Source organism: Apteryx rowi, unplaced genomic scaffold (genome assembly GCF_003343035.1).
Source record: "Apteryx rowi isolate R43461 unplaced genomic scaffold, aptRow1 scaffold_363, whole genome shotgun sequence".
Taxonomy (NCBI): domain Eukaryota; kingdom Metazoa; phylum Chordata; class Aves; order Apterygiformes; family Apterygidae; genus Apteryx; species Apteryx rowi.
Window position 1 is genome coordinate 750875 of NW_020450119.1, and position 15333 is coordinate 766207.

Genomic DNA, 15333 nt, shown 5'->3' on the forward strand with positions numbered 1-15333 from the left:
CAGCTTTGCAAAAAATTTCTCTGCAAGGTAGGCAGCACAATCAGTCTGTTCCTTTAACTTCCATTGATAAAACAATTATGTTTACAAGTAACCAGACTGACATGGAAATAGCTAAGCAGGTTGTACAGGATGCTGTTTCAAATAGCAAAACAGTTATCTTTACTTTGCCAGAGGATATGGAGATCACTAAAACTCATACAGCTGTATTAAGTGATGAAATTGATCTTCAGGACAGACGGTCCATTCTAGCCATTTCTTCAGTTCCTGCTGATAAAACCATTGTGCTTACACACAGCCAAGGGGATATGGAAATAACTGCATCTCATACTATTGCTCTTAATAACAACATTAAAGAATCCGAGAACCAAGAAGTGTCACGTAAAAGCACTCAGCAACTAGACTTGCATAGTGCATTGTCAGCCTGTTGCAGAGATGAGATGTATTCCCCTTGTATAAAAGACCTGAACGATGAATATCATATAAAATCTAAGGATAAGCCTGACTGTTCTGCTTCATCAGCCTCCGTATTTTCTAGTGAAAAAGAAACTATTAAAGGCCACAGTGATGCAATACCAGATTCTGTTTATGCCGTCTCGCTTCCAGAAGACGCTTTGGATGTCCACGCACCACAAAATCTTGACCTTCTCATGGATAATTCTGTTTCTGTAAACGGTCAAGATCTGGTACATCTAGGAAAACTGAAATCAAAGAGAATGCCTTTCAAGCTTCCAGGTAATGGTGTCATGGATTGCAGTGAAGGAAGTGAAGATCTGGTATCTCATGTTTCGCTTCCCATCCAGCAGTCAGATTCTTTGAAAAGTGCTCCTGATGCACTTAGTACTCAAGGAAACAGAGTCTTGAAAGATGATTCATCTAGACATGAATATCTAGCTGCAGATTTAGCCATGGATGGATCAAGAATTGTTTCAGTTTCTAACAACAAATCAAATGAAAATGAGGGGCTATCATCTGAAGGGGAGAAACTTCCAAAAGACTTCCAGGCAAACTCTGAACAAACCAGGCAACATTTGGTCAGTGACATTCCAAGAGATCAAATAGATCCCACTGTTGCACATGAATTATCAGGTATTTTAAATGTTTGTTCAAAACTGAAAAATATTAGAAGGAAATCTGCAGTTGTCTCTGTTTCTGAAACTACTTCTGTTGACCACTTGCCTAAATTATCAGCTCAGTCAGAGGATACTTTGAGGTTCAGAAAAAATACTGCTAAAGAGCAGAACACATGTCTTGAATCTGGAGCTGCTCCCATACATGCAAACTTAGGTATGACACTTAAGGATAAATATCAAGGAATAAGTGTCCCTCTAGGTATCTTTCTGCCTAAATTGCCAAACAGAAGAAATCCTTCTGTTTCTAGTGTGCAAGACATAAACACAAAATCTCCAGGTAAAGTAGAAGCACCAGTTTCAGAAGTAAGCCCAGACACTGGTGAAACCCCAGATGACAACAATTCTAGTGGGCAGAACCTAAGCCTTTCTCAGTTTATAGCAGAAGAATTTCTTCCTGTCTGCCCAGAAGAAATGGATTCAAATGAATCTGTAAGTTCTGAACTGGAAGGAGACTGCAATGAGATAAACAAAAAAGAAATCTCTCGCAATGAAAGGACTCAATCTGAAAAGACAAAAGCTTGTAACAGTCCAAAAAGAGCTTTGGAACAAGATGAAAAGGATCTTCTGCAGCTAAAGAAGCTCAAAAAGGATGAATGTTTGGATGGTGAGGCCTCCCAAGACTTGCAGGTGAGCCTAATCACTTATTATCAGGAGGCAGTGAACACTAACAGGACTTTTGTTTAAATTTTGGGGTGCACACATATATTGGTAGGTTGTCTTGTTTGTCTTAACCATCTGTCTGTTATGCGTTCGTCAATATTTCTGTTTTGCCATCATGAAATGAAAGAACCACACTGATGTGTGAAAAATCCTGAACCATTAAAAACAAACAGAATAAGGGATATATCAGTTTTATGTTATTCTCTCCATAGTACCCTGTTAATCCTTTCAGGAATAAATACTCCTAGTCTTCTGAACTGAACTGTTTGCTAGTTGCTGCTTAGGTGTAAAGACCGAGTAAGGCCTAAAACAATTATTTAAAGTCCAAATATGGACATTTAGTTTAATTTAAACTAGATTTATTATAGACAGCACAAATAGCCATGGGAACAAGAAAATCTGTGCAAGTTTGGACAATTAATCTAACTTTAAAAATAATTTTGATTATCATCAGTAGAAACTTTCTAGTTCCAAAAGCTGGGAAAATGTGCTGTGATGGCTACTGCTCTGATTGAGAAGTGAATGAAGGATTTTGGAGCTTCACTTCCTATAAGCCAGGGTAGGAAATGGCTTGAGTAGCTATATGCTGGTTTGTCATGCTGATTTAAATATTAAATGCTAAAAATGAAACAATTCTGAAAGTCAAAAAAACAGCTATATAAACTACTGTTTGTGTTATTCTTGTATTTTTTCATATAACTATGCCAATTTATTTTTGTTTTGGTGTTTTTTTTCTTTCTAACTTAATTTTAGGATACCTCTGGCACTGTCTCTCAAAGCCAAGTAGAAATTCATGAAGGTGAAGATCCTCCAAATCAATCAGCTAAAAGCCCTGATTGTACTCAGGCCAACACCAGCAGCTCTCTGGATTCTGTTAAGGCTGACACAGAATTAACTAGTAAGACTTTATTCATAGTAATTGCCTCAAAACTCTTTAGTGGGAGCTGGACTTTTCCCTTTTAGTGAGAAACTAGCCCTTGCTGACTCAGAACTTGAAAGCCATGTTTTTACCTTGAAAGGTGCTGGCAGCTCAGCTGCTGTTTGGTCTCTGTCTACCTAAGATGCTCTACATGAATTGGTTGGAGTCTGTTTCTCAGATTTATTATTGTTTAGTTTGTTAATCGTGGCTTTCCACTCTTAGAAAAGTGAACTCTTATTTCGTTACTAATCTGACACAAATTTATATTCCAGCATTACATTTTTGATCTAGTCCTCCTTATTTGTCAACTGAATCCTAAGTAGTTGTTTCCTCAGTAACTTCATTCAGCACTGGAAACAGACATAAAGGTCAACTGTTACATTAAAATTGCTTTTTTTTCCCCTGAACTAATGAGCTTATGTTTGTATTTCCATATAAATACTTTTAACTGCAACAATCTCCTTTTTTGTCTAGTTCAGCGAAGCAGTCAGATGGAATCTCAGCTTCTCACAGATAGCATTTGTGAAGATAATTTATGGGAGGTACGTAAATAGCTGAGTGACACTAACTTCTTGTCATAAGAGGAACAATATTTGTGTGCATGTRTGCAAGTAAGCGTTCTTGTTTAAAGAATGTATTTATGTTTGTACTGACCTTTGCAGAAATTTCAGAATGGYGTTATCACAGTTGGGGAGTTTTTTACACTTCTTCAAGTCCATATTCCAATTCAGAAGCCCCGGCAGAGCCATCTTCCAGCCAATGTGAGTATCTGTCCTCTCAAAAGCATAATATCGTTGACCTGAAATTTTATTCCTCTTTGTCTTGTTTTGTTTTGTGTTTTAATTGATCTGGATTAAAGACCATTAAATGAGTCAAGAGAGAGTCAGTTCCACTTTAGCAAACCTGTTAAACAACCAGATGCTTCCTCTTTTCTCTCTGCTGTTCACCTCTGCTGTTTTTTTTTYCCCCTCACTATTGAAAAATAGAACAGATTTCAGTCTCTTTATGAAGTACCTCATATTCATGTTTGCCTTATTCTTGGATAAATATATGTCTCATTTTTTTGAGATTGTTTTAAGTATAGCAAGTTTGAAAGTAAGAATTAGAAACTCAGTCTGACCTTCACTTCATCTTCTTACTGTGACCATCGGCTGCTGAAGTCAGAATCCTGAAATGCTACCCTACGCTTCTACTACCTGTTCTACAGTCKTCTTTTATAGGTGCTTCACCATCATATTACTTGCTCTTTATTCCTACCTCTTAAGACTGCTCTGCCTGAACCCTGTTCCAATATCCATCTCCTAAACGGAGGCAAGGTTTCCACTGAATTCTTGCAGGCATAGGAACAACTTTTTTTGCATGCAGACAAGTACCACTCATTGGTAGTAACTTGATGCTGAGGCAGTAATCTTTCTTACTTTGCAATGACCCTGAAAACAGGGCAAGGCGTGACGATGAAACGAAGGTTGGGATTTTCTTAAGAGGCAGTTTTGGGACAGGGGGATGCCCTTTATTCATCCTTCTCATGCAACTTAATTCTTAAAGCAGGATTTCTTACTATAAACCTATCTTAAGTCTGTCTTTAACCCCTCACCCATAGCTTATCCCATTCCTATTCTGTAAATGAAGTGTAAGGTTAATATTCAGGTTGTTCTTGTTAAAACAGTAACTTTGAGTTCTGCTCTTCACAGTATGACAGCATATGACTGGCAAAGACCAGAAGGGATTTGTTTTCCTTTTTGCCTTAGCAGTTCTGGTACTTTTTACCACACAGCTCTGATACCTCTTTTGCTCCATGGTGTCTGAAAGTATATTGAGATCTGTGCAAAAACCTTACTTACCTTTACTTGTAACATGGTTTTGTTCATTTAGCATCTGGATTGCTTCAGTCTGCACACAGTTACGAGGACCCTTTCTTCAAGCTACGTTTACTTTATACCTGGAGTTAAGTTCTCCCATTTTGCATGGGGCAGGGGGAGAAAAGCACTGGGAAAAACTGTCCAAATCGAAAGAACTATGTTTAATTTTAGAGTGTATCAGCTTTCCAGTATTTCATCGAGCAGCTCCATTTAAGACTGATTCCCTATTACAGTGTCTGTTTTAGGCTTTCCCTGTCACTTCCAGCAGTACAGTAGAGGAATGTTCAGGGACAATCAGCTTTGCTATGCAAATCTTTAAACAAGTTACAGAAGTTGTTTTTTTATTATTTTTATTTATTCTCTCCTTGGCTTTGGATAAGCATTCTAATATATATGTTGTACTGCAAATTTGAACGTATTCAAAGTGTGAATTTTTGCACTGACTTAAGTTGTAGCTCTTTACTTTCAAAAATTGCTAAAACACATTCTCTTATTTTTCTTCTAGTTTAAGAAGAAAACTGCCCTAGTACACTATTTTAATAGCTTATATGTTTCCTATTAACTTGATTTTTACATTTTACAGTTGTTATGCCAGTATTTGGTTTCAGTAAAGGTACCTTTTTTCTTTTCTTTTTTTCTTTTTTTTTTTCCCTTCTGTAAGCTCTCTGAAGACTAGCATTTCAGACATGCTTACTTGTACACATTTGTGTAGCCAACTGAATTTCTAACCGGATGCTAGAATTGTTCTCTCTAATCTATCTGGTTTTCACAAACAAGTATCATTCCTTAAAAGATTATGTAATAAAGTGCTGTGAATTAGCTGTTCAGTTTTCCACACATAGGTGTTATACTGAGGTGGAGAAGTTTCAAGTTTTGTGAATAGACAATATTTGATTTGTGAAACATCAGTGCTTAGCATTTATTTAACAAAGTATACGGGGAATTAACTCAAATATTTCCATTTCCTGCTACTTAGTACAATTTCTGCTAGCACAATAAACAGTGTGCCAGGGACTGCAGAAACCCTATCCTGGAAAGTGGAAAAAACTAAGCAGTGTCTGCATAATTTAGAAGTAGCTGTGGCAGGTTCTTCTATGGCAGTACTTATTCTACAGTACTGGAAAACTTTCCAGTAGCATGTTCAATGTTAAATAGGTCCTAATGACGTTTGTTCTTCCTTCTCTAAGAGGAACGAATGCGTGGTGTGACATATTTTTTGGTAGGGATTTGCAGTATATCTGTATGTTACAAGTGTAATAGTGAAATAGTTACCATGTATGAAAAGACATGGTCAAGAACACACCTTTCTCAYGGTTAGTGGTTTATTTGTGACAATTTTATATCTGAACTTTATCCTAGTGCTTCAGATCAGCTCCTTAGAAAACTGGCTCTTATATAACCAAGTCTTACTCGTGTAATGTATCACATTGGTCAGGGTAAAGGTGTCAGCAGAACATTCATGTTAGAAGTTTAGATATCTTCTTGGATTGGAAGAAAGGACTGAAACTGTGGACCTTGTTTTGCTAGTGCGCAGGAAGCTGATGCACAGAGCTGAGGATGGTTTTGATGGGTATGGTATTGTGTTCTGCCCTTGCTCATTTCCTTCACTGCTGACTGAAGAAAATACCTGTGAGTYAGCTTAGCAAGAACAAAGAAATCAAGAGTTCTTAAATTATGGACCAAACTGTGATCAATGGTGAACACGCCTCCAAACAAAGCTATGCTCATAACACTGTGGTTGTGAGGTCTTTAGGATATGGTCCTCTGTCTTCTCGGGAAAAGCATTGCTTGTTCCATGTCAAGGTGTAAAGAGAAAGGTTAAAAAGCTGAGGGGAGACAGGAACTGTGGGGATCACATAAGAGTCAACTTTCTTCATGTAAAAAGTCTGTCCATTTTTAAGTTCTTTAAAATTCCAATATAAAGGAATAAAAGCTGATAAAAAGATAGCTAAATTAATACATTTTGTACTGATTAAATTGCTCTCCTTATGGTTTTTAAATCTCTTCTGGTTTTGTTTAAAATGCTATCCAGTCTTATAGTTTAGATTAGACTTTCAATTTGCAAATGTATTTATACTAAGCTGTCTCTAAATATTCAGCAGGCCTACAAAACTTGGATGCCATTCAATAGTGGCTGATCACTGATAAGAAAACTGAAAGCTTTCTCTGAAGGGATGGAATTAGCATAAATAATCTATCTGCTTAAATATGTAGGTAACTATCTGAAATACTGCCATCTTATTTATTGGCTGTGCCTAAGGCTTGTTGAAAATTGGGAGCTCAGATTCTGAATCAAGTATAGTTATCTTGTTCTATTCTAGAGCATTCTTGTTAGCTGGATAATGTGCACATATTTCTTAGGTCTCCATTTAAGGAAGTTAATTACTCTCAATGTAGTTTTTTGAGCAACGGCGATGAAGCGTATGTCCCAACAAGAAGTCCATATTTAAACATGGGGAAACACGGGGCATAAAAGTGAAATGAATTATCTAAGGCTATGTTATTAACTTGGCTCAGAATGAAATCCACAATAAAGAAAATGGTTTTAGCAGGTCAGGCTGACTCCTTTATTTTTTTCTGTTCTGCAGAATAAAGATTCCAAGTCTCTTGCTGGCTTCTGTGCACAAATTGATTGGAAGCTAGTGTTTCTGAAAAGTACGCATCTTTTTTTTTTTTTTCTTTTCCCCCCACAATTTTATCCCTCTCTGTTTTCCCCCAGTATGCGGTGAGCACACCACCTACTCCAGAAGACTTGCTTTTCAGCCAATATGTGTATCGCCCCAAGCTGCGTATTTATGAAGAAGATTGCCAGGCCCTTTCTCAGATGATAGATGAGTAAGTCTGTTTTTTCATTCACTCGGTATATTAGTAATTTTATTTTTTCAGCTCAGGTTGCATGCAGAATGGCCTGAAGAAAGTTAATACATTACATATGGGGAAAACAGAAAATGATAGGTGACCTACTTTATGCTAGTACCCAGTTTGTTATGTACTTATATAGGGCAAAATCTTGAAGAGCTGTTTTTTTTATGGAGATAATTAATGTTTGATTTTCCTCAAATAATTTATCTCTTATTAATATTATGTTTCAGCTGCACATCAGAGGAGTTAGAGTAAAACTTTGAGTTGTATCAAAAAATGATCAAATACAGGAAGCAGAATTGTAACAGGTTACAATCTGTTGTTGTTTGCTCTAATTTTTCATTATTTATTAGACTGAAATAAAGTTATGATTTATTTTCTCATCTGGGGGATAATTCTAGTCTGATTCATTATGTCTGCTACAATTTAAGTGCTAAATCAAAATTTATGATAAAATGCAAAATCGATAGTAAGATTTTTTTTTTTTCCAGCCCCATTACTACCCTCACTTTGTATTTCATCATTCTTCTAACTCTCCACCTTGTGTTCAGAGCTGCCCTCAGCAAAAAGACTATAGAAAGGGAACATTGCATTATGCACTGCAGATTAACAAACGCGGCCACCATATAATCAAGGCTTTGGAGGGTCTCTCTAAGATGTAAGGCCCTATTAAATGAAAATATTTACATTTCCATGTTTTAATTAGAACAGGGGAATGAAGTGCACAAATACCAATGTGCTTATTTACGTGTGCAGTGCAGTTGCAACAAGAGGTTTTTTTCTTCTCTCTCTCTTCCCTCCTCCCCCTTTTTTCTCCACTTTTCAGATTAAAACCTTATGCAAGTGTCCAGGATCAACTCCTGGTGAATGTGAATAAGAGTTTGTGGGAAGTGATGAGAACCTGCTCTGATGAAGAGGTAATACTGTGTGAAGAGATAATGTTGCCTTTTACGTAAGGAAGTAAAGTTAATTTAGGCATTCAGATAAAATAAGAACCAGAATGGTCACTGACTAACAGTAGGCAGGTAGGAGGTACAAGGCAAAGTATTTTGTGGATGAAAGACCTCTATGACAACTGGAATAAAGTATTACTTTCTAATATAGCAGAAGGTTTGCGTGCAAGGACATATGCCCTTTCTAACATACTAGAGGGAATATGTTGCTATAAAACAGAAAAACTTGAAATTTACAATTTAAGTTAGTTGGGGGCAGAGAAGAGGAGAGGAATTTCAGAGGGCCCTAGGCAACCAATGCAATATTGGAAGGAAAAAATGAGCTACTCTTACTTATAGGGGCTCTGTGGATCCATCATTGGAGCAGAATTGGCCATTAACTTAAATTCGCATTTAGTTCAGAAAGGTATGCAACATTGTAAGACACATAATGAACAGAAAAAAGCTACTCTGCATGTAGAATTGGGGGTTTAACAATGATGCTGCATACCAGAACAGAAGGTGATGAGGCCAGAGAGTATTTAAAGATGAATGCTAATGGGCACAAGAAAGCACTCCAAAAACATTTGCATCTAAAAACAAGAAACATCATAAAAATATCCCAAACAGTATTGAGAAGGTAGATCAAAAGATTCTGTTCTCCTCAGTTTTAATGGCAAAAATAAGGCCTATTCAATGAAAATAAAAAGTCAAAATTGATGAAAGACAATATTTTTCATAGTTCATAATTAGCTTGCAGACCTCTGTGGTATAGGACATCGCTGAGGCTAGGATATTAATTGGATTCAGGAAGAATGTAGTTATGAACAATAAAAGCACCCAGAACCCTTGGCTAAGGATAACAAATTTGAATGGTTATGAAGCAAATCTCTATATATTCAAATTAGAATGGTACTGCGAAGTGGAAATGGGCAGATCTAAAATAATCTAGAGAAAAGTTTTTTATATCTTCCTCTGCAGCCCCTGGATTGATGACTATCGGAAAAAATTTTGAACGACCTAATCTGTAGCTATGTTCTGTTAAAACAGGTGGCTTTTTTTCAGTTTAGGTCACGTGGTTTGCRTAGTGTCTGGGCTTCTGTGAGCATTTCAATGAGCCTTCTTAACTGTAATGGGGAGAGTGTTCTGAATATCTTGAATAACTGGGACAAGAGACATCTGACATACTTAATGAAGCTGCTCTGTCTTATGGCGAAAGCATCTTTAGTTGTTTGAGCTGTTAAAATCTGATGCTATTTCTCTGTGCTGCACCCTATTTGAATAAAGGGTATTCATCCTGTTGGCTCTTTGCTAAGAAAATCTATTGCTTTAGTAGTTGACTGATTTGAGTTATTAGGGATTGTCCAAATTGCAATTTGATTTCATTTGCAACTGTCCTGTAATACTGCTACTAGAGAAATGGGACATGGGGGCAGGAGGAGCAGCGGCAGAGAAAGGAAGAAGAGTCCAAAAGGTTGATTGAACAATCTTTGTTTCACATACTTGTTTGCTTTCTCTTCTGTATTTTCCATTCATTACAGCTGAAGAGCTTTGGAGCAGAATTGAACAAAATGAAATCCTATTTCACCAAGGAGAGTAAAATCCTGGCTCACAATGGGAAAGTGACACTGTATAGCAAATTGTTGCAGAGCTCACAGGTAATGTGCCAGGTGACAGCAGAGGGTTAGGTTTATGGGAGGAATTTCTACCATATTTCATCCATGTCTAAAATAGTAGAAGCCAGGGCCATCAAGTTTAGAAGCATAATTATTTTATGTAAGTGTGCATTCTCTTGATAGTTTCCTTCTTATTAAACATGTTTCCCTTTTATTTATATGCAAACGTAAAACACATTGGGACAGTGACTCTTTTCTTGCACTTATGCTATAGGAACCTTCTGCCTAAGGGTTTTATCAAGTGAAGTTACAGAGGAGGAAAAAAAGGAATGTTTTGGAAAATGCTATAAGAAGCGAGCTCTTAGACTCTAGTAATGCGTCAGTATTAGCAAGTAACAACGGAATGCAGAATAATGCATTGTGATAGATAACAGAAACTTGTACGTGCTAAAAGTTTGAGAAATTTATTTGGCTACATGTCTCATCTCATCCCTTTGTAAGAAAAGTGATTGGGAAGATTGCTTTCTTATGTACTTATGTACTTTCTTATGTTACTGCCTTAATGTCTGTCAGTCTACCTCTTCATTCTAATGACAGATTGCATCAGCTCCTTTAATTAGTCTCTTAGCAAGCAAAAACCCATGTGGTGGTCCCAGAAAATGTGCAGCTTTTTAAAAAATGCCATTGACGTGTAAAAACACATTGCAATAGAGTCCAATTTTTGCATCTTAGGAACAATGGGAGAAACTACAGTCAAGAATAGCAAAAATGGATGAAATTCTCGAGGAGGCAGATAGCTGTCTTGCTGCTCTGGAAGCAGGTAAGTGTTTCCAAACCAGTGACTGATCTGCTGCTTTCTCATCCAGTCCCTTTATTTTTGTGTAGAGCTGCTGTTTAAATGATCACTTCAAGATCCTGTGTTTGGCAGTTGCTTGGAATTTTAAAATTCCTGTGTTACAAGTAATCTGTTAGGCTTAATCAGCTTCCTTCATGACTGCAAACTTGTCTTACGGGAATTTTTTACACACCATACAAAGACCGGGAGTATGCCTGTGCTGAAATAGAGAATTGCAGTTGTACCCTATGAACATGTAACCAGGTTGGCTAAATCTGCTAGTACAGCTGCTGGCAGCACACAGTTCAAAATGGCTGTAAAACCTGCCCCGTGTATTTTTTTTTTCTTTTGTTTCTAATGAATTTTCTTCCAGTGCCTTAAGTGGAAATCAAATTGCACTGTATCAGCTTTGAAACTGTATAATAAAATGAGTTTGAATCATTATCTAGTACTTTCTGAGGTTTTTGATAGATACCCTTCTTGGCTTCTTGTACATTTTCTCTTAGCTAGTTTTCAAATTCTGACAATTATAGAACCCAGAGACAAATAAAATGGAATCTAAATATTGAATCCTGGAGTTCTGCCGAGACCTTCTGACATTTCTTTCCCATAGATTCTGGCTGGGAAGAATGTGAAGCAGACTGCAGTGATGAAATGGGAGAATGGGAGTCCAAAGGGAGAAATTTAGAGGAAGGTAATGGTACCAGCTGAGCTGCATTTTGTTTAGAAATTTTAGAGAGGGTGATGCTCCACACTGCTTCCCCCCCCCTTCCCTCCATCTTTAAGTTTGATGTGAATGCAAAAAAAATTTTTTTTTTTAACCTCATTGGGTACAGCTAAGCAAATAGACATTAAAGAAGGAAAAGGACTAGGTTTTTTTGGTTTGGTTTGGTTTTTTTCCCCCCTAGAAAAATGGAATTTAGAACCTGGAACAGAGTGACTTGAAGAGTGTGCACTGACTTTTACACCCAGCACTTAGATTGTTCAATAATTACTAACCTTTGTTGACCACATATCTATATCCAAGTAGAATTAACAGTCATCAGGCTGGATTCTTTCATATTGTTAAGAACAAGGACAGCACAGCAAGTTAGGATTTTCTCTGCTGCTCTGGTCTGTTATAGCTTTTTTTTTTTTCCCCCCGCCTTTTCTCTTAGAATTGGGAACCCTCAGAGCCCAAGAAGAGGAGCTTCAAAGGTAAGACTTAAAGAGGATCTAAAGAGCTTAAAAAAATCACTGCACATTCAGGTTCTAGAGATTTCTTTTTCTTTTTTTAATCAGTGTGCTTTGCTTTCTCAGGAGCACCTGATGTAATTGTTTTATCTTTGCAGAGATCTGTCAGATCTGGAGACTCAGAATGAGCAAGTGCTTTCTGATATAAACCATCTACAGAAGAAAGAAAAAAGTTGCCAGGAACTCCTGGAGGCATACAAGTAAGGAAAGGACCTTCAAGTTTTATTTTTCATTGGTTTTGAGTCCTCACATTTTTATATTAATGTTTTTGTTTTGTTTTTACTTTTTATTTAATTTGGCACATCTTTGGATGCCCATCAACTGGAAACCTAGGATGAGCAATAAAGATTCAGTGAAGTTCAATTTGACACACTATTTACTTTTTAATTAAGGATCTTGCAGTGACACTATTTCTATATTTCTGTATTTCTTTCTATATTCAACTATCCTCCCATTCCAAAATGAACATTTTAAGAAAAATTTTCAAGTTTTCCAACAGTTTTATGCTTGTATTTCCCTTTGATTTTTATGTTCTGTTGGGAAGTGAGAGGATAGTTGGTATATTATATAATAGCTGCAAGTGCACTTAATACTCTGACCTTTGTCTTTCAGTTAATTTTGGTTGGTTGGTTGAAACTTAGCTTTTTTTTCCCCTTTTTAGCTTCACTGAGTGGGAAATTAGTGAATGGAGTGAACAGCAGGCAGTCTTTACTTTTCTATATGATTCTATTGAATTCACAGTAGTCTTTGGATCAGCAATAGGTAAGCTGCAAAATTTGTAAGTTTTTGTTTTAYGGATTTGAAAGTTTAAATAGTTATATAATAGAAACACAAAGGCTCTTAGTCTATGAAGATGTTAAGGGGAAATAGAACAAAATATAGTGGGGGCATATAAACTGAGAGATGTGATCAGTTGTGGCTTAGGATATGGGTATCAGTGCTTTCTATAAAAATTTGAAATGTATGTATTAAGTAGCTGTTGCTGAAGAGGAAGAGCTGTGAGCCTTTGAATAATTGAAAGGGTTCTATAACTAAGTATGGAAATAACTACTTCTTAAATGCTCTTTATTTATTTTTTTTCTTCTCAGATGGTGAAGTTTTCGGTGAAAATCCCTGCAGAAAGATAGTTAGCATGAGCTTTGAATCTCTCTTGGATGGTAAGATTTTTTCAAGTAGCTTGAAAGTAGCTGCCCTGGTAAACTGTTCCTGGGATGATATCTGTAAATTTATGTTTTATCTGACAATGCATTACTACGTGGCTTTGAAAAGACTGCTAGCAACATGTTTGTCTTTTATGTTACAGAAGAAAAAGCTCCACTTTCCTCACGTTTAGTCCAAAGACTCATCTTCCAGTTTATTGAAAGTCAGGGATGCTGGCAGGAAAGGTGCCCCACGCTACACTACCTGCCCCAGGTAATGTTCTGGGAAAGCCTATAGCACTTTGGAAAAGTGGGGAATTTCTTCTGTCACAGAGAATAGGACTGATGTTGAGGGAAAAAAAATCATTTTGTTGAACACTTCATCAATGCAAACCAAAATCAGCTTTGTGAATGAATAAATATTTCTGAGATAAGAGGGGAAGAACCTGTCCCAGAAGGCAAGAGTCCTAAAAGCTGTAATTTAAGTGTGCTTTTGCCATTCACTGAGAACATTTGATTGTACTTGAACATTGATTCTAAACTATGGTTTCTTCACTGTTTGTTGTATTGATTTCTGCCTGCCTTAGTGATTTTTAAAATCCATTTTTGTGACTGGTACAAGCAGAACTAAAGAATTGAGCTGAATACCATTCTGCTTCCTAAAGAATTAGTGGTTTAAATTGCCAAACCAAGCTTGGCATTCCTGCATACCTATGTACCCCAGCTGACAATGCTAGAGGGAAAAACTTAGGGCAACGCATGTTTATTTGTTGTTATGCTTGTACAGTTTCATTTCCACATCCAAATTGAGGTAGCAGGTAAACTACACTTTGTGTATACTTTCCAGAATAAACTGCATTTTAAAATGACATATAGTTTGCCAGCCTGATTTCCAGTGTGATTGCTTTTCTGATTGCTCACTTAGGTGCTTCATGACATCTCTTTGGTTGTGAGTCGTTGTAAGGTCTTAGGAGAGGAGATTGAATTTCTGGAGAGATGGGGTGGAAAATTTAATCTTCTAAAGACGGCTATCAACGACACAAAGTGAGTAACTTGATATATAATTTGCACCAGTCCTTCAAAAAGTGTCTGTAGATAATCACAAACAAAACTTTGAACTATTTTCAAATTGGTTTTCCTGAAACTGAGATTTTAGGTAACTATTTTTAACAATAATGTATTTTTTTAAAATAAAATTGAACAGTAATATCCAAATGCATAGAAATTGAGCTGTTCTTGGATTCAGCCAGTTTCCTTACTATTATATAATCTCTCCTTACTTGGTGCCTTCCTGTTTCACTTAAATCTCTCACCTAAAGCATTAGGCTAGAGTGTAGCAATTGAGAGGAAGCAGAACCAAGAGTTTACCTGTAGCTTTGTGCTTTGTTTCTTTTATAATAGGCTTAATTTTCATTTTGCTTCAGCCAAGCAGAAACAGTCCTTGAAGGCTTAATGTACTTTAGTTTATTTTCTTTAGTTTTCATTTTCCCATACTACTTCATCATTTTGTGGCATTCCCCAGTGGAACATGATAAATATTTCACTTCAGAATCCCTTTTTCATCGTTCTATTAGTGATGTATATCCTTACCTAAGGAGCGCCCAGTTAACCCTTTCTCTGCATGCCTTGATGCCATGTCTGTCCACAGAGGTTGTTCTAAATTCATAGTAGCTTTTGTAAGAGTGTTCTTTTACTGCATCCCCAAAGTCCCATAAAAGCTACATTTAGTTAAGCCAGCAAAACACATGCCAATACAGCCCATGCTTAGGCAGTTGCAAACTGTGGGATATTCACCTGGAAAAGACCTGCTGTATGCTTGCCCTGTTTTACACTATCCCAAAGGATCTGCTTCCTCAGCATTGTGTACTCAGAGACAGTTTCTCTCTTATTTGCAATAAGACTCAACTCTGTCCTTCCTGGACCTTGTCATAGGCAGAGTACTGTGCTAGATAGAAATCTGGCCTGACTTAAATAGCGCTGGATTTATGAAACAAACTTAGAATTATGGAACTGAAAGTGAATTAGTCCTGCTTCAAATATGTTTTATGTTAACCACAAATCATTGTTGATTACTAGTCTATATTGTCCTTTTGTAATTTTTAAAAGGTTCTGCTGTGGTTTATGTGTGAAACTTCATCTGTGAGGAAA

The 15333-nt window shown here is 36.8% G+C and overlaps 1 protein-coding gene across 1 annotated transcript in view; it reads left to right on the top strand.

Annotated features, from left to right (window-relative positions):
• Window positions 1–15333, top strand: part of KNL1 (kinetochore scaffold 1) — a 31808-nt gene that overhangs the window by 14868 nt on the left and 1607 nt on the right. The window contains exons 11-25 of the mRNA XM_026073183.1: window positions 4–1757; window positions 2544–2688; window positions 3184–3251; window positions 3372–3470; window positions 7288–7403; window positions 8257–8347; window positions 9904–10020; window positions 10711–10798; window positions 11427–11507; window positions 11971–12010; window positions 12145–12246; window positions 12708–12808; window positions 13135–13203; window positions 13350–13459; window positions 14111–14229. Of these exons, the coding sequence (XP_025928968.1) occupies window positions 4–1757; window positions 2544–2688; window positions 3184–3251; window positions 3372–3470; window positions 7288–7403; window positions 8257–8347; window positions 9904–10020; window positions 10711–10798; window positions 11427–11507; window positions 11971–12010; window positions 12145–12246; window positions 12708–12808; window positions 13135–13203; window positions 13350–13459; window positions 14111–14229 (3100 nt within the window). The remainder of the gene's footprint in view (window positions 1–3; window positions 1758–2543; window positions 2689–3183; window positions 3252–3371; window positions 3471–7287; window positions 7404–8256; window positions 8348–9903; window positions 10021–10710; window positions 10799–11426; window positions 11508–11970; window positions 12011–12144; window positions 12247–12707; window positions 12809–13134; window positions 13204–13349; window positions 13460–14110; window positions 14230–15333) is intronic.